At 38.7% G+C, this 22,117-nt stretch overlaps 2 protein-coding genes across 2 annotated transcripts; both read left to right on the top strand.

The window, feature by feature from the left end:
- The first annotated feature begins 1,681 nt into the window (after positions 1 to 1,681).
- LOC116247021 (GDSL esterase/lipase At4g18970-like) lies at positions 1,682 to 5,563 on the top strand. Its single transcript, XM_031618964.2, has 4 exons — positions 1,682 to 2,368; positions 2,809 to 3,045; positions 3,422 to 3,665; positions 5,009 to 5,563. Exons 1-4 carry the CDS (start codon positions 1,949 to 1,951, stop codon positions 5,284 to 5,286), a joined length of 1,179 nt encoding a protein of 392 aa, XP_031474824.1. The 5' UTR covers positions 1,682 to 1,948; the 3' UTR covers positions 5,287 to 5,563.
- A 3,855-nt stretch (positions 5,564 to 9,418) lies between these two features.
- Positions 9,419 to 15,820, top strand: LOC116248053 (probable carboxylesterase 11). The gene is made up of 2 exons (XM_031620628.2): positions 9,419 to 10,770; positions 15,167 to 15,820. Exons 1-2 carry the CDS (start codon positions 9,908 to 9,910, stop codon positions 15,702 to 15,704), a joined length of 1,401 nt encoding a protein of 466 aa, XP_031476488.1. The 5' UTR covers positions 9,419 to 9,907; the 3' UTR covers positions 15,705 to 15,820.
- The last annotated feature ends 6,297 nt before the right edge of the window (positions 15,821 to 22,117 follow it).

The raw sequence follows: 22,117 nt of genomic DNA, 5'->3' as shown, positions 1-22,117 counted from the left end.
CAAACCTAAGTGTAACTGTGCATACAACATGATCCCAATTATTCCAAACGCACCATCAAGGACACAAGGAATATATAAGGTGCAAAAATGGACTCAACTAAGGCAAGAGAGTCTACTCGCTAACATGGGGGCCCGGTAGAGAGTATGTCAACTTGGAATGACTAGAATAGCAAGCAACAACCTAATCAACATGCCTTTGTCAAGCATATGCTCAGCAACTTAGATAACTAAGGAATAAAAATAAGAAAAGGAGGTAATAAATAACATAAAATAACAATGCCTAGAAGGAAGCTAACTAGCTAAGTAGATGAGGTCGACACCCTAAATAGACTTTTTGAAATTTTACTTGAGACAAAGACAGGCTTGGACCTATGATATTTCTATATAAAACTTGGCAAGAACATGGCTACAATTTTCCAAAGACAAAGTTGAAAGGCTAGAACCCAAAAAGGAAAACAAAAGCAAGGCAAGACCAAGGAGCAAACACCTACCCATCTGCAATAAACTCTATGGTGCCTATTCTTCAACAGGCAATGCCTATCACGAACCTAAACAAAGTCCATATGTAGCTCTGCACTAAAGCAGAACACAAAGCCATTTAGAAACTGTGCTTAGCCTATATTTTGCCTGGTAATTAGGGTTGACCCTGTTGGACGCCCTATCTGGATTTTACTCGATGCCAATCAACACCAACCCTGCTGTGTTGTAGATAAGGCAAATAATAACAATAGAACAAGTCTAAATAGCCAGCACTAATACGAAAAACTCGAAAACAAAAACAAAAAATCTAGAAAACAATAAATTATAGCCAGAATTCTAACTTAACAGGTTACTTAAAACATGCAAGAGTATGAGGTGGGATGGTCAGGTCATGACCAGAGATAAACATGCTTACCACCTTGAAACTTAGCTCTAAACCATACTGGAAAGCAGCCTAGATCAACAACGGCATTCAAACAATGTAGCACTAAGAGAAATCAAATACAGATCACCAAACTTCACACGACTATTCTAAATGGCATCCGAAACAAACAAGTAAATCAACAATGAAGAACAATATTTCATAAAAAAGAAAATGGAAGAAGAGAGAGAGAGCCGATAAAATGGGAAATATATAACAAAATTTGGGGACAAGACGTCCCCTAGATACAAAAGCAATCCGCAAAAACAAAAGCAAAAAGACGAAATATACAATACAATGCACAGTGAGAAGAAATGCGTGAATAGAGAGGAAGGAAGAAGCGGCACCATCACCCAGTCGCAGACGGACCACGGCGCCTTAACCGAATGACAAACCGAGAGAGAGAGAGAGATTACGTTTTGGACATACTATTTGGGCTTCGGTTCAATAATACAGAAACCAAATGTGGATTCATCGGATAAAGTCATGAAGGGAGGGCTTCCATCAATGAGAAGTTCTAGTAGAAGCGAACTTTTGCATTCACAGCATAATATTTTTGCTTGGAGTTACTATGCTGCCCATTCCAACCGATTCGCTAGCTCGTCCTTCCTATGGTAATACTCAATTGCCCTTTTCCACTGGCCAATGCAGAGGCTTTTGTTGTTCGGAATAATTCAGTACATAAGTAGCTTATTTCTCGTGAAATGTCCTCCATGCGAAGACCCTTACAAAACAGTCATCAATTTCTTGATGAGCAGATAAAAGAGACAAAAAGGTTTCCGTCTTTGAAAATATTTCTCCAGATAATTTCAGATGTTAGGTCCTGTTTCTTGGGAATCAAGCACCACCATCATTGGTGTTTGTGACGACATATCTCAGGCGCTGTCCCCACGTTTTCTCTACAGTGTTTCCTTTCTTCCGTCGTATTTTTCTTGTGCGCAAGTCCCTCTTTATTGCCTAGAGATTGTTTCTTCTCCCACTCTATTTTCCCCATACTGCTGTTCATTTGGGTGAGCCGATTCCTGCCTCTTAATTGCTGCAGATATCATGCCAAGAAATTCTTTCCCCTCTTCCCGCTCTCTCATCAACTTCTTCTCCTTCTTCTTCTTCCCGTTCGTGCTTGTTTCACTTCAAATCCCTTCTTCACACTCAGTTACGTCAATACATAGCAAAGTTGTCCCACCCTTGTTTGTCTTTGGGGACTCCTTTCTTGACAATGGTAACAATCTCCAACTGAAGAACCCGAGCGTGCATTTTGACTTCCTGCCTTATGGGGTGGACTTCCCCAAGGGGCCTAGTGGGAGGGTCACTAATGGCAGAAATCCAGCTGATATCTTGGGTCAGCTGTTGGGCATCCATGACTTCCTTCCTGCTGCACTGGATCCTGAAACCAGAGGAAAGAGGGTTCTTGCTGGTGTCAATTATGCCTCTGGTGGGTCTGGGATTCTTGAAATGCATTGTGAACATGTAAGTAACATGGCCTATTAGTTTGGCGTCGTTCTCTTTGGTAGCCACCTTTGTGTCAAAGATTTCTTGGTCATCAGTAATTGGTTGAGGCTTCCAACCATTTTGCCTCTTTAACACTGACCACTTAGAATGGAGCTTTAAACTGTTAACATCAAATGATCTGTGGTTGGGAAGAGTTATTTAGACATAACCTCAGCTCTATTCAACAAAAAGGGATCTGTGTGCTGCTGGGAGTACAAATTTCAGTAGATTTTTTCATGTCAAGGGAATTGTACAAGAAAGTATTGCTGAATTGTACTCCATCTCATTTGCGTTTTCAATCACAGAATAGTGTTCATTTCTGAGCTTCAAATCATTGCCCTGCCATAAGTTTAAAAGAACACATGCTTTCTTCCCATCTGAAGCAATAAAAAAAAATATTTCGGATGAATGTTCTGCAGTCCAGGTGTATACCAGTGGCCCAACAAATCAAGATATTCGAAGACGTGACATTACCAGATTTGAGGTCCCAACTCAACAGCAGCCAAGTCTCTGAGCTGCTATTCAAGGGTATATTCCTCTTCAGCTCCGGAGGTAATGATTGTTACAAGATGTGCATCAAATCTACTCAGAGCAAACATTGTGTAACAGATGAGTCCCTGCATAGCCTTATTGAAGATTACATTCAAGAACTCAAGGTGTGGAATTTTTTTTTTTTTGGTTTTCCTACTAACAATCGTCACCATCAATGCAAACTTGGTACTATGAAATATAATCAGCAATTCTGGCGATTTTTTCGAAAATATAAATCCAATAAAATGCTCAGAGCAGCTGGGCAACTGAAAAGAGATGCTTTTTATTTTCACTGTCTTGTTTTATTGACACATATGTAATGCTAAAGCAGTTATTGTAGATAATTCATGTTACTATTACAATTTATATAGTATATATGGCCTCATTTTCCTAAAAATTTCTGTTGCCCAAGATTCTTCTGATAATGAGATTTTTTCACAAAAATAAAAGTTATGGAATTGTGTCTTAAGAGGAGACGGCAGTGAGTAATTTTGGGTGCAGAACTTGTACGATTTGGGAGCTAGAAAGTTTGTGTTGATCGGTCTGCAACAATTGGGGTGCGTCCCCCATCTAAGGGAGAAGGAAGGAACATGCTTTGAAAAGATGAACCACGCAGCTGCATTGTTCAACGCACGGCTTAGATCTTCCATAGATCGCATGAAGCAGGTGATGCCTGGATCACATGTGGTTGTAGTGAATACGTACAACATCATCGGAGATATTTTAGATGATCCAGCAGCTAAGGGTAAGTTTGCAATTATCTGCCATTGAAATTCTGAAAAATAATAGCACTGTGTTCTCGCTAATTAATTCACAGACAAACGGCTTTAATTTTCGTGAAAATAACAAAGCATACTCGAATTTTGGTTTCATTTTTAACTGCCAAATCTTTGATGATGTACTTTTTCTTTGAAGTTAAGAAATCCAAAAGCTTCAGAACTTGAGCATGTTTTTGTTGTCCCTGGCTAAGCGTTTTTTCAGGAGTTACTATTTTCTTTCGTAAAGGCATGCTTGATTTCCTTGATAAGCATTGTGATTGTATTCTCGCCAAGGTGTACTTTAACTCTAGGGAGGCCTAAACGAAGGTTGAAAAAGGGGAGCTTTGATCTACGTTTTCTTCAACTTTCAAGACAAAAGTCTATTGTGCAACAGTGGAAACAAATCTTAAATCACTGTAATTGTTTCTGAACGTAAAATGTTTAGAATATGGCTTTGAAGTTCTGAGTTTTTTGGGTTGCATGAAGTCAATTTTGAATGTTACATCTCTATCCAATGAAGTGGTACTTGGGCACTTCCAAGAGACTGCCCACCTAAGTCACACTGGTGCGCCAAATATGGTGGCATACCCGCATCGACTTGGGTGCGGGTGCAGCCCGACACGGCACCCAACCCGGTCAAACTGAATCGGGTGCTGCTGATCGCACTCATTCTTCTTTTCTCTTGTTTTTTCTTTCAATTTTTTCCTTTTTTATCTTTCCCTCTTCTTTTTTCCTTTTTTTCTCTCTCCTCCCTTATTTTATTTAATAAAACTTTAAATTTTGTATGAAATTAAGGTAACCTTGATAAAAAAAGTTTAAAAATATAGACAAATAAAATTAATTATAGAACAGATAACATATATATATATATTATTCTCTCGCGCACTCACACTCAATTTTTTTTTTGAACTTGCCGCATCTTACACCATCAACTGCACCCTGCAGCCATCTGACATAGCTACTAACCAGTTGCATACCTAGGAGAAAGGAAGTTGCAGGATGATGATATCCTGCATCTTGAAGGCCTATTTGATTCAGAAGGCAGTGTTCACTTTGGACGAACAATATCCATTAAGTACATCTTTTCAGCCACTAGAGAGAAATTCATTCATGCATGACTTCTCTAGGCGCTGATTCATATATTTTTTTTTATTCAACCCAAAGATAATTAGTCAGGCTTGAGCTCAGTTAACTCACTCCGTTCTCGAATATGTTGCTTCTGATTGCATAAATTACGTACAGAAATAAGCGATTAGATAAGAGAAACTTGCCATCAAAAGTTGGCATGATGAACAACCGCGAGGATGAGATTTTTTTATGCCACAATCAGGGTTCAAGGTGGTGAACGAGAGCTGCTGTCCGCGGTCAGCTGCAACAGAGCAGACGATGTGCGAGAAAGGGGGGAACCCCTGCCTGGAGAGGGACAGCTACCTCTACTTTGATGGGGCGCACCTAACAGAGGCTGGTTATAAGCAGCTAGTGGAGAGAGCCTACTTGTCACAGCTTCAAGAGGTAGTCTATCCTTATAATGTGGAACATCTTGCTTATGAGATCGGACTGCAGTTTCCCCCTGCTTCACATATCTCTGCTCTGGAAGAACTGCGCTAAGGTTAGTACATAGATGCCATTCTTTTCCATAAGTTGGTATCAGGCAGGTTCCTGCTAATTTAGTTTAGTAGAGAGCTTCTTGAATGTTAAAACTCTGGAACTCTTTCAGCTTGAATGTCGAGAGGAGTTGCTCTTGTTAGAAAATGAGAGCTTCACATTGGCAATTAAAGTTGTTTATGAGCGGTATACTTAATGATACACTATGACAAATAAATAAGTGGATCTTCTCCACTAGTAATTATGTTTCTAATTTAAGAAAATAGTACGTGTTGATGTATGTGCTTGTTCATATCGGACGTCTTAAACTTTTCTTTATCACAACATGGCACGTAAATTTGTTATCCATTTTGTCTGCATTGTTTCATGTAATTTTTTTTTTCATATAATTCACACTTTTGTATGAACTTCTGTCATTTGCTTGCTTTAGGGACCTATTATGTCAATGCATGACTTTAAAATAGCTATTTGTTTTTCAATGTCATATTAGTGAACTTTAGTTATTCATCTGTTGTTATTTGATGCGAGTGGTCCACCGTCCCTACCCTAAATTTTCGGCTTTACTAAAGTTTTGCTTAATTTGTAAAGTGTAAGAAACAAAAACTCTTTGTGCCATTTCCATTTTAAGGTCACATGCATCGTTTAATATCCCTTTTTGTTATCATGTCTTTTGTAGAACGCAAGAGTATATACCCAAAGCTCGTTCACTTTCTCTTGATGATAAAGATAGAAGACTAGGTGTTTGCTTTTTGAATGCCCTTTGATGCAAAACTTTTAAGGCATTTGTTACCTTTTGGTGAGTGGGAGGCTATTCTCGCCGCCCGAGTAAAGGCCAGCTCCTCCCCTTTCCCCTCCAATCTCCTTAGGGTTCAGGGATGCTTTTAGTGCCTTGGAATTAGGGATGTCAATATATCCGATTTGAATCGGATATCCGACCGATCCGATCCGAAAAAAACGGATATGGATAAAAATTTAATATCCGATTAAGAAATCGGATCGGATTCGGATTTAATAAATGACATCCGATCGGATTCGGATTCGGATTCGGATATACATGAATATCGGATCGGATTCGGATACGGATTCGGATCAGATTCAGTTTTAGACAAATATCCTCTATCTAATGCTTGAAAAATGGCAAAATTCGGTTCAAAATTCGGATTCGGATTCGGATATAAATATAAAAATTGGATTCGGATCGGATTCGGATTGTAAAATCGGATTTCGGATTCGGATTCGGATATGACTTTGCTTTGTCCGAATTCGAATCCGAATCCGAATCCGAATATATGAATATCCGAAAAAACGGATATGGTTGAAGATGTATCCGATCCGAATCCGATCCGTTGACATCCCTACTTGGAATGGTGCCCTTTTGACGATTCAACTTGCATATCGTGTTTTCTCTTTTGCAGTACAGAAAGTTGATGTCGGGAGCTCGAAAAAGAGACTAATCGCTTACGAGCCCCTACCCCTTCTATTGTGTCAACCCCTCCTAAGGATTCCTAAGGATAAAGCATTCATGACCTTTCTCCTTACTCATCTTGCTTTTTTTCGTGATGAAGTTTTACAACAAAAATTGTAGAACTCCTTCCTGAGCTACAAAAACTTTGTGTCAACAGAACCAAGTTGATTCCGTTTTATTTTTGAATGGAAGATGAGCCTAACTGCCAAGTTTTATGATAAACAGTATTAAAAGAAAGCCCATACGATAAAATGACAGTTCCACTTGACACTCTTTACAGTGTTATTTTACCATATTCCCAATGCTTTCCAGCCAATTAATGATCAGATAATGACTATAAAGATGTGTCGCCTTAGTAACGAATAATGATAAGAGTATTTTGCAGTTTATACTACAGTCATTATTATCATAAATTTTGAGTTTTTCATTGTTAATTGAATCTTGTTTAGTAAAAACACATGGTCATATTTTCTCAACGTACATGAGTATAGACAACCAATCATTTACCAACTCTTTTATAATCTTCAATTTTTTTAGCAATCTTAAATACGAGACTAAACTTTTGAAGTGTGACATTATGCCTTTTCTTATTGAATGCTCATTGATATTTTGCTGTCATGCGCATATGTACATGTCCCACAGACCATTTAATCAACGGTTTTTTTCGGAAGAAATGATATAAAACATGAGGGGATAATGATTAATGAATGAATGATTGATCATGGTATCGTAGGTAATTTGGATATGGATATGGATCAACATAACTCAATCTGGGTATTACAGGACAATTACGAGACCACGCTTTCTTCGTATACTGACCTTTGACCAAGGCTTTGGATTAGGTCAATGGAGTCTAGAAGGCAGAAACAAGAAGAAATCAAAGGATGAGCATTTTTTGACCATGCTTCATGCGTTTGACACGGTTCATTTTGGCGTGCTAACCTTGTCTTCAAAGTCTTTGTGAAAGAGCTGATGTGATCATATATATATATATGACATTAATACTTCAATTTCATTCTTATTTAGAGTCTGATTATACTAAAAAAAACTAAACTTACTATAGTTCAACATGGTGAATTTTGATGCCTAAATTCACCCTAAAAACGCGTAGACTAACAAGGAATAGTTTTAAGTTATCAATCACTTAAGGTGGATTAACGAGATAAATAATTAAAATATCTACAAGATCAAAGAAATTTTATCCATGAGCCCAAAAGGGGGCAGGCATGCTTTCAACAATATCAGGAAATTATGTGCGCTTGTAATTATTGCATAAACTTTAAGTGTGTTTAAATTTTGATATGAGTTGAAATATCATTTTTCAAAATTTTTATACGTGAAATTTTTTAAAATTTACATGTAATTTTTTTTTTTTTTTGAGGTGGGGCCAGGGCCTTTGCGAACGGACCCTACCTTTGCTCCGGGGTAGCATAATCGATCAAATTGAGTGGTGTGTAGTAACCATATACGAGTATTAGAGAGTGCTATCCTGATAATATCTTAGAGTATTGATCTTGTGATTATGAATGCGGCTATGGGGTTAAATGGACGGGTTCTTCTCTCTTTCTTGACTTTTTGAACAAAAGCATTCGGATTCAGATTTGTATAATTTTCAATGAAATGGTTCGAACTTCAACAGACTTCCAGGCATGATTTCAAAAATTTATTCTAAATACCGGAAGATTTGAAATCGTAGAGGGAAGAGCCACGGTTTTCAAATGCAAGATGGAAGCGAATTGTCGGCAGCAATTTCGGCTGCGTTGCTTGATACAACGGCAAAGTGCGTGGCGGGACAGCAGAGCAAATAGTGGCCCCAACTTGGCTTTCCGAAAAAGTGGCTACGGTTTTCACCGCGGTAGCATCTTGTCGGCGTCGGCATCCGCCTGGGAATAATTTTTCGGGGAAACTTATTTACCGACGTTCGTGACCTTGGGATTCCAATCAACGTCAGAATTATAATTTGAAAACCCGCAACACTCACTTAAAATATAATTTGAAAATAAAAAATGTAATTTAAATACAAGCGTCGGTAAATACAAAATACCTTCTGTCATACATTAGCTTTTGAATGATGTCCTTATGTGGGAATGTATAAACTTTTGGAAATAATAAAAAGTACATAAAGTTGACGTTTGAAATAATTCAAATACATTTGGAGGTTGGAAATAGCTGGACTAATTTGGAATGTTATTAAATAAACCGACTTCATTTATTACGTTTAACGGCCGGTCATGTAACTGAACCGCGGTTGTGTTTACTTCCCAAGTGCTATATAAGTCAATTTTGTGCACGAAATAATAAAAAATATTTATGATTGATGATTTTTTTAAATAAAAAACTTATAAAAAAAAGTTTTAATATAAATTTGGTATATACATATCGTTATAACTAATATACTCATCTAGATAGTAAAAAAACATTATCTCCTAAATATTATTATTTAATATTATTTTATTATTTCATAAATATGTTATTATCTTATAAACATTATGTTGTTGTTATCTGATCTTCTTATAAATTTTTTGTTATTTTATAGTTATGTTAATCTACCTATTATTTCATTATATCATAAATTGTTTGTTATCTTATCAATATATCTTGATATTTAGGCAGTCAATAAATGTGCCCGACTCTATTAGTAATCGAGAGCCTTTTCTCTTCTGATTCTCTCACTCAAACAAGGGAACCGCGCTTCCCCTCTGCACAAGCTCCTCGAGAGGTCAGGCCTACCCGCCCATTCTCTCCCCTCTATTTCTAGAGAGAGAAACGAAATTTCTGGAGAGAGAAAGAACGACGGACGGGTAAACTTTTCGTGCCATGAAAGATTACCGCCCTCCACCGTCGTTCCTAATCACCTGTGGCAGGTTATCCGGCGGCGTTTTGTGGGTAGTGAAGAATAAATAGAGGAACGGGAACGCTCCGAGCTCCGTCGGTTGCGTGCGAGGAAAGAAGCAGGTGACCCCACCAATTGTCGTGAATAAATCTATCTCTTTGATAGAGATGGTATATTGAGGAACAAGAATTACAGAGAAAGAAAGAAAAGGAATATCCACGGCGTGTGAGGATTAGCACCAGTGCTGACCTCTCCAATCAAGGACCTGCCTTCGATTCTAAGGAGAGAAACAAGATTGGTGCAGACGGACGGAAGAGAGGTTGATAATGCCAACCGTGGCAGTGAAGTTGTACAGCGTTTTCTTCAAGTTACTCCTGAAGCACAGGCTCCAGACGCGGATCCAATTGCCTGGGGAAGGGGGGGACCCCTTTGGCGTCACTTCCCGGCCGGAGGAGGAATCGGCGGTGCCGGCCAACGCCTCCTTCACGGACGGCGTTGCTACCAAAGACATCCATATCGATCCCTTCACGTCCCTTTCTATCCGGATTTTCCTACCAGAATCTGCCCTGCAATCCCCCTTCAATCCCCTCTCAAAGCGACTGAACCACTCTCGGCGGAGCAGCTATGGTGGTGCCACTTCTTCGCCTGCGTCCACGGCGACGGAGCAGACCCGGAGGAATAGCTATGGAGATGATCCCAACTGCTCGAATGGGACCGGTGCCAGGGTCTCTGGATCTAACGGCCGTTTGAAGGAAACGAGGAAAGGGCAGGATAGTGGGACAGGCTATAAAGGGTACCTGCCGGGAATTCCTATTTCCCAATCGCTTCGGCGGTTGCCCATAATCTTGCAATTTCATGGTGGGGGATTTGTTTCAGGGAGCAAGGATTCGAATTCGAATGATTTCTTCTGCAGGCGCATTGCGAAGCTCTGTGATGTGATCGTGATCGCGGTCGGATATAGATTGGCGCCGGAAAACCGGTATCCGGCAGCATTCGAGGATGGTATGAAGGCTCTAAATTGGCTGGGGAAGCAGGCGAACCTTGCAGAGTGCAGCAAGTCGATGGGGAACAGCCGTAGTGGAGCAAGCGCCGGTGATCTCCGCAAGTCAGATGTCCATAAGCATATTGTTGACACTTTTGGGGCGTCGATGGTGGAGCCATGGTTGGCTGGTCATGGAGATCCTTCCAGGTTTTTCCGATTGTCCTCACCTTTTGCATTGTGGTTTTTTTTTTCCCTTTTGTTTTCCCAGAAACGTTGGGAATTGTTTTGGGCTCGGAGGCGGTTGCATGATTTTGTCTGAAGTGCATTCGGAAAAAAAATTCGTACTTCTTGGAGTTACCTCCTCATAGCTTGAATGACGCATGATCTTCATTGCACAACTCTGAGATTAATAATTGCTTGGTGGAGGTTGAACCTCTTTCTTCTTTAGATTTAAGGATATTTCTAACGGTCCTGGTGACCTCAAAATAATTAAAATCATTCCATTTGCAGAGAGGTTTCATTATCCGGGTTATCATGACACCATGCCAAGTTCTTCACTGTTTCTCTTCGTGGTTGATGGTTGAAATAATGCTTTGGTATGAAAATATTTCTTATATAGTAAAAAATTTTGTACATCTGCTCCTGTAGCTTGACATTTATAGACATTTCACTTATAGAAGCTCATGAACTACAAAGCAGCTACTATGTTGTTTGATTGTAATTTTGTATTTGAATGAAATAAAGGTCAATCTTTGTATCAGCCATATGGTTATGTGCACATGGAGTTAGGGTTGGATTGCGTATATGTTAATGATTTCTTAAACTGGAAGATATTCCACATTACTTAAGGGAGATGCATTTTTAAAGTCATTATCATGTTTGGATACTATTTCAAGACATTGAAGCTCACTTCATATGGATATCCATGATTCTGATGTGCTTGTCACACAGTACCACATTATGTGAACTTATTCTCCTGCCTTCACCTATACACTACGCTATCGTGTCTTTGGGTATTGTCCATCAAAAGATGTGTTCTATCATTCTATGTTCTTTCAGCCACATCCTTATTATGTAGTCATAATATTACCAGTTGATGACTGAGTCTGTTTTCCAGTTTGGCAGTTGCATATGGGTATTCTTGATAGTTATTGCTGCTACAATGTGTAGTTTTACTAGGGCTGCTGGTCGACTCGTAACCATCATACTTGCGCATGTGCGGGTGTGTGTGTGTGTGTGATTCTTTATGTATCAGAAGATGTGTCCCATGTTCTTTCAGCTTTGTCCTTGTGCGTCATGGACTCATGGTATTGTCAGTTGAGGTCGCAGTCAGTTTTAGTATTTGGATAATAATGTTCAATTACTACTTCTGCAACACATAGTTGTGCTAGGCCTGCTGGTGGTGCTCTACTTTACATAGTTGTCTGATGCTCAATCTACATACTTTTTTCTATTGTCAACTTTATATGAGATCAGTATTATCGTACACTTGACTTGAAAGTGTCTATGACTGACATGTGCTTGTTGATGGATGATCATTGTTTGTTAACCTCTATTCATTTGCATCTGTTGCACTTTATGTTACACGTACTCTTCAAAAAAGGGACCGCACCCACGTCGTGCGGGTACGGGTGCAGCTCCGACATGCACCCCAACCTACCCTCTTGGATGCATGTTCAAAATATTCTCCATTCTTTTTTTCTTCTCTCTTTCTTTCTTTATGTACAGTAATGAAAGTAAAAAAAAAGGACAGATTAAGGTGAGAAACAAGCTTAAAATTATATATATGTGTATATATATATATATATATTATGAATACATATATTTGTATATATAGTACATATATTATATGTACACCCTCGCCGAACCCCCACACTCAAATTTTTTGGGATGTGCCACGGCGGCACCTGCACCCCGCACTTATGCGACATAGATCCGTTGCACTTCTGTTCTTTGTAAATTCTGTAGCTTCATGTCCAGAATAGATTGGAAAAAGTAGCATGACTATGTACATTTTGCATGTAATTTACATGTATATATGATGTACTAGTACTTATGTGTGCAAAAGCCTTTTTGCATACTTGCATGTGCAATAGTTTGACATGGGATTGATTACTACTTCAACCATGAAATGAGACCGTGCTGATGTTACGTTTCTTCCTACAATACCCTTGTTTCTCAATAGCCTCATAACTCCTAATAGAAAGTGAGGTCCGTTAAAGCAGTATAATTTTGTTCCTTTTTTTAGCAACACATAAGGAACATTTGTTCTCACATATATCGGAATTCGATTTAGGAGGGAATTAAGTTATCCACTTAAACATGGATAATCCCCTATCTTATTGATTATTCTACTGTTCAGTTGTTTATGTCAAGGAAAATGGTGAATAATCGACGGGGAGAGATGATTAAAATTTAATTTTACGAACTACAGGTGGCAAGGAGTCAACTGGGGGCACTAGGGGACTGATCATGTTTTAACTTGGATTTAGAGTCTGTTCAATGGATGAATTCCTTTTATAGAAGCATGGAATGAGCAGTTCAGTTTTTCTCACCTGTGTTTGGAGCTGGTATTATTACCATTTTCCCAGCTAGCAACTAGGCAATACTCAGGTCAGCAGGTCAAGCTTGGATTAGTTGTGTGTTAATGGAATGCCACAAAAATGATGAAAGTAATTAGATGTCTTTTTGTTCTGGCTTGCATGTCTCCTTGGAGACTAGGGCAATTTTGACTAAATGAAATGTGATCCTTAAGAGAAGAAAATAAAGTCCATTGACATATTCAGATACAGTCATGTTTAATCATCTGACGAGTTAGCATTAGTTGTATTCACTATTGGATTAATATCTCCTAAAATTTTTGTCATGGTTATGTTTCTGATATGCAGAGAACAATTATACTGGTTTTTTGCCCAACAAATCATTTATTATGGGCTCATAAATCTTGTCTTTCTCCAGTTTGGTTGTCATGGTTATATTTCTGATATGCAGAGAACAATTATACTGATTTTTTCCCAACAAATCATTTATTATGGGCTCATAAATAATGTCTTTCTCCAGTTTGGGTTTTTGATAGGTCCTCATCCTTTAAAACTAGATTCTTTTATACCTTTGATGCATTCAATGTCATCAAGGTGAAAATCTGAATTCAAGTTCAATACATAGTCTCTCATTAAATATTAAGTTCCCCTTGACTAAACAATTGCTTCAAAATATGCATGCAAACTCGAGTTAATAAATTAAATATCTGATCTAAACCCAAATGTTGGATGGTGATGTGATTTGATGGTGCCTTTTTTCTTCTTGGCCATGATCGATCAACAATAAGGGGATGAAGAGAAACCAGAGCAAATTGATTTTGCAGGCCTATCATCAAAATTCTAATTGGAATTCTAGCTGCCCATTCTCAAACCACTTTTACTAGAAGCTTCCTACATTCATTGGAGCTCACCTCTATGGGATGTGTTCATTTCCTTCCAGTCATGAAAATTATCAGGAACATTGATTTCCAGGCTTGATGTCAAATTCTGATGGTTTATTCTGGCTGCACATCCCAAACCACTTCTCCTAGAAGCTTCCACGCATAAGTTCATTCCCCACAGTGGGTAGAGCATGCACCAAATCTGTTATTTTTAGGTGATGAAAATGTATTCTCCACTACAAGATAAATACTATAACTTATCCATTTTTGAAACGACAACTGTACTTTAAGCCATATATTTGAGTTTGCATTGTTAGATGATTTTTTTTCAGTAATATCAAGTTATCAACAACCAATATTTCATGTGCACTTATGTACTCTTTCATGTGCAACCTAGGTATTCCTTACATTGGTTATTTGTGTCCACTTGTTATATTGAACTTAGCAAGTCAAGGTCTGTGTCTGAATTTATGATAATTAGGACTATCATCTCAACTTCGTATCTCCAACTTGAAAGTTCACTGGTTCTGACCTAAATTGTTTCCCAACAGCTTGCTGTATGATATCTTGTTTCATCTTTTTCTTTGTGCTCCCTGTTTGTCGATTTTGTTCCTTTCTCTGCAACCATGTCAGCCAAAGGTGATTTCAGGAATGCAAAACTAAATGGGGTTTGAGGTTGTAATCAGACTAGTTTCTAGTTGAAATATGGTTTGATTTTTGCAACTTGAAGTACAACAAAGATAACCAATGATTTTTTCTTCCCCTTTATAACGAATGGCATTTGAGGGTATTTCACGGTTCAAATTATACAGCTTTGTAATGCCAGCATCATTGTTAAGTGTTAAAATATGACCAATGTGGCGTGGGACTATGCATCAAAATATAGAAAAAGAGAAAGAAAGGCACCTCACTCCTCAGAATAGCACTTCTTTTTTTTTTTTTTTGGTAGACAAGCTGGGATAGACAAATAAGATTATGCAAACAGAGGCACACCAAGGGTGTCTTGACCTTCTTCAACCAAAAGGCCTTAATGCAACCATCTTACCAGGTGGATGGAGCTCCTCTTTGCCCTCAATGTAGCATTTGGAATGGTGCATCGAGAAATGGCAGCCTCATCATTCTTTTAATCTCCTGTCTTCTTAAATGGCGAGTGGTTAATTATTTATTGTCTATTATGTGCAGGTGTGTTCTCCTGGGAGTGAGCTGTGGTGCCAATATTGCAGATTTTGTAGCTAGGAAGGCCGTGGAGGCGGGAAACCTTTTGGAGCCTATTAAGATTGTTGCTCAGGTTTTGATGTACCCGTTTTTCATCGGCAGTGTGCCCACTCATTCAGAAATAAAGTTGGCAAACTCATACTTCTATGACAAAGCAATGTGTATATTGGCGTGGAAGCTGTTTTTGCCAGAGGATAAATTCAATTTGGATCACCCTGCTGCAAACCCGCTTATTCCTGGCAGGGAGCCGCCACTCAAGTTCATGCCTCCAACCCTCACAGTGGTTGCAGAGCACGATTGGATGAGGGACCGCGCTATTGCATATTCTGAAGAGCTCAGAAAGGTGAATATTGATGCGCCTGTTCTTGAGTACAAAGATGCAGTTCATGAATTTGCCACCTTGGACATGCTTTTGAAATCGCCACAAGCTCAGGCTTGCGCAGAGGATGTGGCAATATGGATCAAGAAGTACATATCTTTAAGAGGCCATGAATTCTCGTACTAGATCAATCAACACTTTTGTTTTGTTTTGTATATTTTTGAGGGGGTTTTATCTTTCTTGTTTTCCTGTATCTTGAAATTTTGATCAGCTAGTCAATCCAAGTTAATTATTTGATCAAATCCATGAGTTCATGATCTGCTCTGCTGTAGCAACCCCATCTCAAAGCCACTGAATGGTACCCGTCAACCCAACTCTCAATGCTATCGAGAGTAGCACCATGGAAATCAAACAAGAGTGCCTCCTGCGGCCCTGCCCTCTCAGCTACGCTTCATTCCTTTTGGCTGAAGAGAAAAAGAAAGGGAGAGGTGACGTCACTGATTGCACTGTCTTCCACGAGTTCCAATCTGTACCTAAAGGTCAAGAGGAATCTGACCCATTTACATATAAAAATTGGGCGGTGCTGGAATTCAGATTCAGGAAAAATCCGCTAGAAGAATCTGATCCATTTACATGTAAAAATTGGGCTGTGCTGAAATTCAGCTTCAGGAAATCCAGGCGAGTCTGGGCCTGAATCTTGACTTGATTACATCAGATCTTGTGAGGTCTGACTTGGTACAGCTTACATGGAACCTGAGTATGATATACACGTCCTTGATGAGCCTAATAGTCAGAGTTAGAAGCAGCCTTTGATGCTTTAATCCGAAAAACAAGGACCAACTTCAACGGGGCCAAACCGTGAAAAAAATTGGCTCATAAATTGCAGGTTTCCATAGAGCTGCTTGTTTGAAAACTGAGGGCCATCGAGTCTCAACGCATTGTGTGGTTTCCTTGTCTGCTCGAACATTGAACTGCTTCTGTGGAGCCTAGAACAGATCATGTTTTACACTGGTCGGGCCTGATATTGCCCGTGGACATAGTTGAGACTTGCTCTGCTGTCTTCAATTAGACGCCTTTTACTGTCTCTTCTGCCAGCTTGCCTACCACCTATGGCTGACATTCTATATGACTTGAGAATAATTGGGTGCAATCATTTTTGGGTAGATCAAAAAACATAATATTTTTATAATTAGGTCAACCAATGACACCATAGCAGTTTGTTTGAAAATTGATTGTACCAAGTAAGTTGTCATCAACTTGCACACAATTTATGCTTCACAGCCTACACATGTTAAGGCTAATGGAAAAATTTTCACATTTGCAAAAGGTTGAGTATATATCCTATATATACCATTAGTGACCTTTACGTTTCTGATATTTCTGTTATGCGGCGGTTTTGCTGATAACTGCTAAAATGGGTCTCAAGTTAAATAATAGGTCCCGTGCATGTCAGTCGTACACCTGCAATATATATATATATATATTATATTGAGAGAGAGAGAGAGAGAGAGAGAGAGATAAGGAGTATTATTAACAAAGACAAATCACTGCAGAATCATCGTTCTACTTGGAAACGAAAATAAAGTGTAGATCTTGCAAACAAGCCCATTATTAATTCATGGAAGAGAAGTTTCACCAATACAATTAAACACAGAATGGGACCAGAACTACACAAACAGTTGAGACAAACATCCAGAACAAGTTATTTGGAGTAACAAGCTTCAGAACAAATGAGAGCACCACCAAATCGAAAATCACAATTCTCATGCAGGATCAATCAAACGAGAATGTGCCCCAGGAAAGCAAGAACGAGGGCTATGACGGGATAAGGAGCAAAGGAGGTCAGAGCAGCAGCGCCGCCTGTGGCGGTGGAGGCAGGGGCATGATCATGGCCCTCATGAGCAGAGACCAAGTATGAGCATGCCAAGCTAATCAACACCATGAGCACCAACAGTTTAGCACTAAGACAAGAAGCCTGAGCCATCTGGGTAGATCTGTTCAAGATGAAGCTGAGCCCAATGAACCAAGAAGAGGGTGTAGAACTTCTTGCACCTCCAAGGATCACTGGTTGGCTTTCCTTCTGTCTCTTGGCAGAGACTTTCATGCTTCCAATGGATATTTATGGTGCCGCTGCGTTGACCTTAGGGATATAAATAAGTTGGTAAATGGGGATCATTAACAATTGGCCTCCATATATATGGAGGCTACTTGTGATCTAAGATGTGCATCATTGAAGTATTCAGAGTATTTAATTCCCGAATATGATCATTTCAAACACGCAATGCAACTGCTAGGAAGGTAAGCTCATGACTTTTGGACTTGATGTAGCTGTTACGACACTTGGTGTAAAATTTGAATTGCCGTACAAAAATTCAAACTGTACTTCAAATTCATTCTTTGTGTCAGGAAATGATATCCATTCATCGAGCAAGAAAAAAAACTTTGTGTGATTCAATTGCAGATCAGGTTCTAATTTCATATCCTATCTGACTAATCTGGTTCGCTTGAATTGGCCATCGAATGAGATATTGATATGCATGGATGTGAGCATTGCTTGGTCCTTTAGCAAATGCGAGTAAAACTCAATCACATCATTAAAATGCTCTTGCATCTCTCAAATCTGGCTCAACGTGACAATCGGCAAAGCAAAGGTGGGCAGTGGCGGAGTCAGAAAAATTGGTTGGAGGAGCACTCGTTTAAAAATACTCATATCTCGTGGAACACTTATATATATAAAAATAAATGTTTGAAAATGTATATGTAAAAATAAAGAAATTTTAAGAAACTCATGTGGGCAGTTGCGGGCACCAGTCACCATGTTTATATGACTGGTAAGGGTTACAAAAGAACGATGGTTAATGCAAATATTTGATGAAAGGTTTATATGATTAGCTCCTCATTCTTTGATAATAAATGGAGGGGAGCCTCATGTAGACGTTTTGATGTATTATCCTCTTTAAGTTAGAAATCATAACAAATATGACAGCTAGATGTATCATAGGCTCACATGTGCCCTTGAAGGTATAATGAAGCTGGTTTCCCGAAGTGAACGTTAAAAAACGGAAAATGGAGGGGAGTCTATCTCCTGACAGGCTTCCATCATATTATCTTAAACACTTGCAGGATTTTAAATTTCTTGAATTGTACAAATAAGGACCTTTGAACAAGTCATTAGCAGAATGTGAAGAATGTTCAAGTTGAAGACCTGCAGAAGAAATCCCAACGCTCGCCATCTTTTTGATTTAAGTGTTTTTGTTCTTACGAGGCTTGGTATAACTTACCCTTTTATTTTTTAAATGTCCAACAAGTACGAATTGACTTTGGTGACACGATAACCAAAGCCATGCTCTATTGATATCAAGAAAGAAACTGTGCAAAAGGACTGGATTCAGATCAGCCAAATCCATGAAAAACTGGATGTGGATAGAACACCAACCGCCAACAACTTAATACAAGATTTATCGTTTTAATCGGATCATGCGTTCTTACTCGAATGCCAAGTTCTTGTGTTAAGAAGCATTGTGTGATTATGTCTTGTACTTCATTGTTGAATATGAGAATAACATCTATAACTAAATGTTTTCTGAAACAAGAACATGGTCTTCATAAATCATTAATTTGTTTTAAAGAGCGTGCAGTCCAAAAACTCAGTGTTCCCAAAGAGCCTCTTAGTGGTAGCCTTTTGATCGCTACTTGAAATCTCAATGTCGTAAGAAGTTTTAACCAAATTTAACCTCACATATATGATCAACGAAGCTGATTTTTATACCCAACAATATTATAAACACCAAACTTTTAGCTTATATATATGCAGTTGATGATGCTTTAAGGCATGATGCATGCTACTTTCAGGGATTGACGAGCTTATTCTTAATTAGATCATGAGACATTATTTAACTTAAAATAAAGAATGTATATATAACTGGTCCACACGTCGATGCTTGGAACGCCACCTTAAAGAATGAAACGAAACTTTTAATAAAATTAAGTTACGCTCAATTTTGGTGGCGAAACAAAAACACAATATATTAACTTTGGATTTCTTTCATTTAACCGCTTATTTCTTGTTTAACCTCATCTCGGAGATTAGAAGGCAAAGCCTAAAAGTGATAAGCCTCGCCTCTGAAAAGCATATTTCATACGCATAAGCATATTCTGGGAAAGAATAATTTATAGACCTCGCTACTTTTCAACATACATCGGCACAAGGGTCATAAGATGCATAGAAATGGTAGAGAGACAGAGAGCCGAAAGTTAAGGAGTATTATTAACAAAGACAAGTCACTGCAGAATCATCATTCTGCATAGAAACGAAAATAGAAGTGCAAGCACATTATTAATTCATGCAAGGGAAGCTCATCAATACAATTAAACTACAGAATGGGACCAGAACCACACAGGCAGTTGAAGCAGACATGCAGAACAGGTTACTGGAAGTAACAAACTTCAGCACAAATGAGAGCACCACCAAATCGAAAATCACAATTCTCATGCAGGATCAATCAATGAAGGAGAATGCGCCCCATCAAAGCAAGAACGAGCGCCATGACGGGATAAGGAGCAAAGGAGGTGAGAGCAGCAGCGCCGCCTGTGGGGACGGAGGAAGGGGGATGGGAATGGGGTTGGGCAAGAGCAGGGGCATGGGCATGGTCCATTTGAGCAGAGGCCAAGTATGAGCCAAACAGCACCATGAGCACCAAGACTTTAGCACTAAAAGAAGCCTTAGCCATCTGGGGAGACCGGTTTAGGATGAAGCTGATCCCAATGAACCAAGAAGAGCAAGAAGAGGGTGAGGAACTTCTTGTACCTCCAAGGTTCACTGGTTGGCTTCGTTTCTGTCTCTTGGGAGAGACTTTCATGCTTCCAAGAGATATTTATAATGGCATACCTTAATATAAAAAGTAAGTTGGTAACTGGGGATCAATAAAAATTGACCTCCACATAGATGCTTGTGATTTAAGATGTGCGTCCTTGAAGTATGAAGAGTATTTAACTCTCGAATATGACGATTTCAAACATGGAATGCAACTGTTAGGAAGGTAAGCACATGAGGTTTGAATCGAATGTGGCTGTTACGACACTTGGTGTAAGATTTGAATGAACATGTACAGAATATGAAACAGTTCAAATTGATTATCTGTATCAGAAAATGATACCCATTGATTCAGCAAGAAAAATCTTTGTATAATGTAGTTGTTGGTAAGGTTCTGATTTTCTTATCGTATCACTTGAATTGGCCATCGAATAGTAACCGAAGCATTTCAATGGAGGGGAGCCTATCGCCCTGCAAGCTTGCATCAGATGATCGCATCATCCCAACATGCAGGATTTTGAATTTCTTGGATGTGACAAACAAGGGCCATTGAACAAGTTGGAAGAATATGAAATTTGTTTAAGTTGAAGACCTCCATATCAAATCCCGACCTTCCATCTTGTTGTTTAACTGTTTCCTTACCCCCCTCATTCTCCCTTCACATGGAGGTTCAAAGCTGTATCAAGACTTGGGAGAACTTATGATTACTCTCTTTGACTGAGAATAATACAAGATTTATCGTTTTAAGGAGATCACGAGTTCAGTTCCGATTAGAATGCCATGTTCTTGTTTTAAGAATCACTGAAATTTTGTCTAATAGTTCGTTGTTGAATATGAAAATATATATATATATTTTTTGAAACAAGAAAACGGTGTTCATGAATCATTAATTAGTTTTAAGAGCGTGCAGTCCAAAAACGCAATGTTCTCAAAGAGCCTCTTAGTGATAGCCTTTGAGCGCTACTTGAAATCTTAATGTCTTAAGAAATGTTAACCAAATTTGACCTCATATATATTATCTATGCAGCTGATTTTAATGACCAACCAATATTCTAAACACCAAAATTTTAGCTTATATATATCAGTATGTACCGGCTGGCAGGGGCCATGGCCTCCTCATATTCTGGGAAAAAAAATTTATAGTTATTTTAATATTTTAAAGAAATATATTGATAGGCCGTATATAAATTTTGAAAATACTATTTGGACCCCCAACAAAAAATTTCTGGTTCCAACCTTGATTGCAATCGCCCCCATTCTCTTCAAGAGAACAACAAGAATATTACTCAGAGTATGAACGCACCGAATTACATTTTAATTTTCACATAAATGAAATTAAAATATTAGAACCGGCAGAACTAAGCAATTTTTATATAATGAGCATATATGGTAACTCGAGCTGGCAAAAATATTCGAGGAGTGTGAGATGAGGTTTGATTCGCTATCGCCATCTAGATTTTTCTTGAACATGAAAACTGGAGGCAGAAAGTCTGTTAAAAAAAGAATATTGGACATATTTAGTCAACTTTTGAAGGGGCACCAGATTAGATGTCGCTCGGTTTTGAGTATGTTAAATTTAATCTCCGAAACCACCCACAAGAGAAGCAGTTGAATGAATGAAACACAAATTTAAGCACTTCTTTTAGTCTGCCAATATTAGTATAATATATATCTTACTATACCACCCATTTTTTTAATCCAGCAATGTTAGAATAATATGTGTCTATACCTGCCCACTTCAGTTCATCCTGCCGCAGTAGTTTTCATCTTCATTAATCATATACGA

Source organism: Nymphaea colorata, chromosome 2, assembly GCF_008831285.2.
Source record: "Nymphaea colorata isolate Beijing-Zhang1983 chromosome 2, ASM883128v2, whole genome shotgun sequence".
Taxonomy (NCBI): domain Eukaryota; kingdom Viridiplantae; phylum Streptophyta; class Magnoliopsida; order Nymphaeales; family Nymphaeaceae; genus Nymphaea; species Nymphaea colorata.
The sequence above is the reverse complement of the archived record's forward strand: the minus strand, read 5'-3'. Positions and strand labels throughout refer to the sequence as shown.

Coding starts and splice junctions, on each gene's coding strand:
- LOC116247021 (XM_031618964.2), top strand. CDS start 1,949: ATGCCAAGAAATTCTTTCCCCTCTTCCCGCTCTCTCATCAACTTCTTC. Junction 2,369..2,808: donor TTGAAATGCATTGTGAACAT/GTAAGTAACATG, acceptor AATGTTCTGCAG/TCCAGGTGTATACCAGTGGC. Junction 3,666..5,008: donor AGATGATCCAGCAGCTAAGG/GTAAGTTTGCAA, acceptor TGCCACAATCAG/GGTTCAAGGTGGTGAACGAG.
- LOC116248053 (XM_031620628.2), top strand. CDS start 9,908: ATGCCAACCGTGGCAGTGAAGTTGTACAGCGTTTTCTTCAAGTTACTC. Junction 10,771..15,166: donor GGTCATGGAGATCCTTCCAG/GTTTTTCCGATT, acceptor TATTATGTGCAG/GTGTGTTCTCCTGGGAGTGA.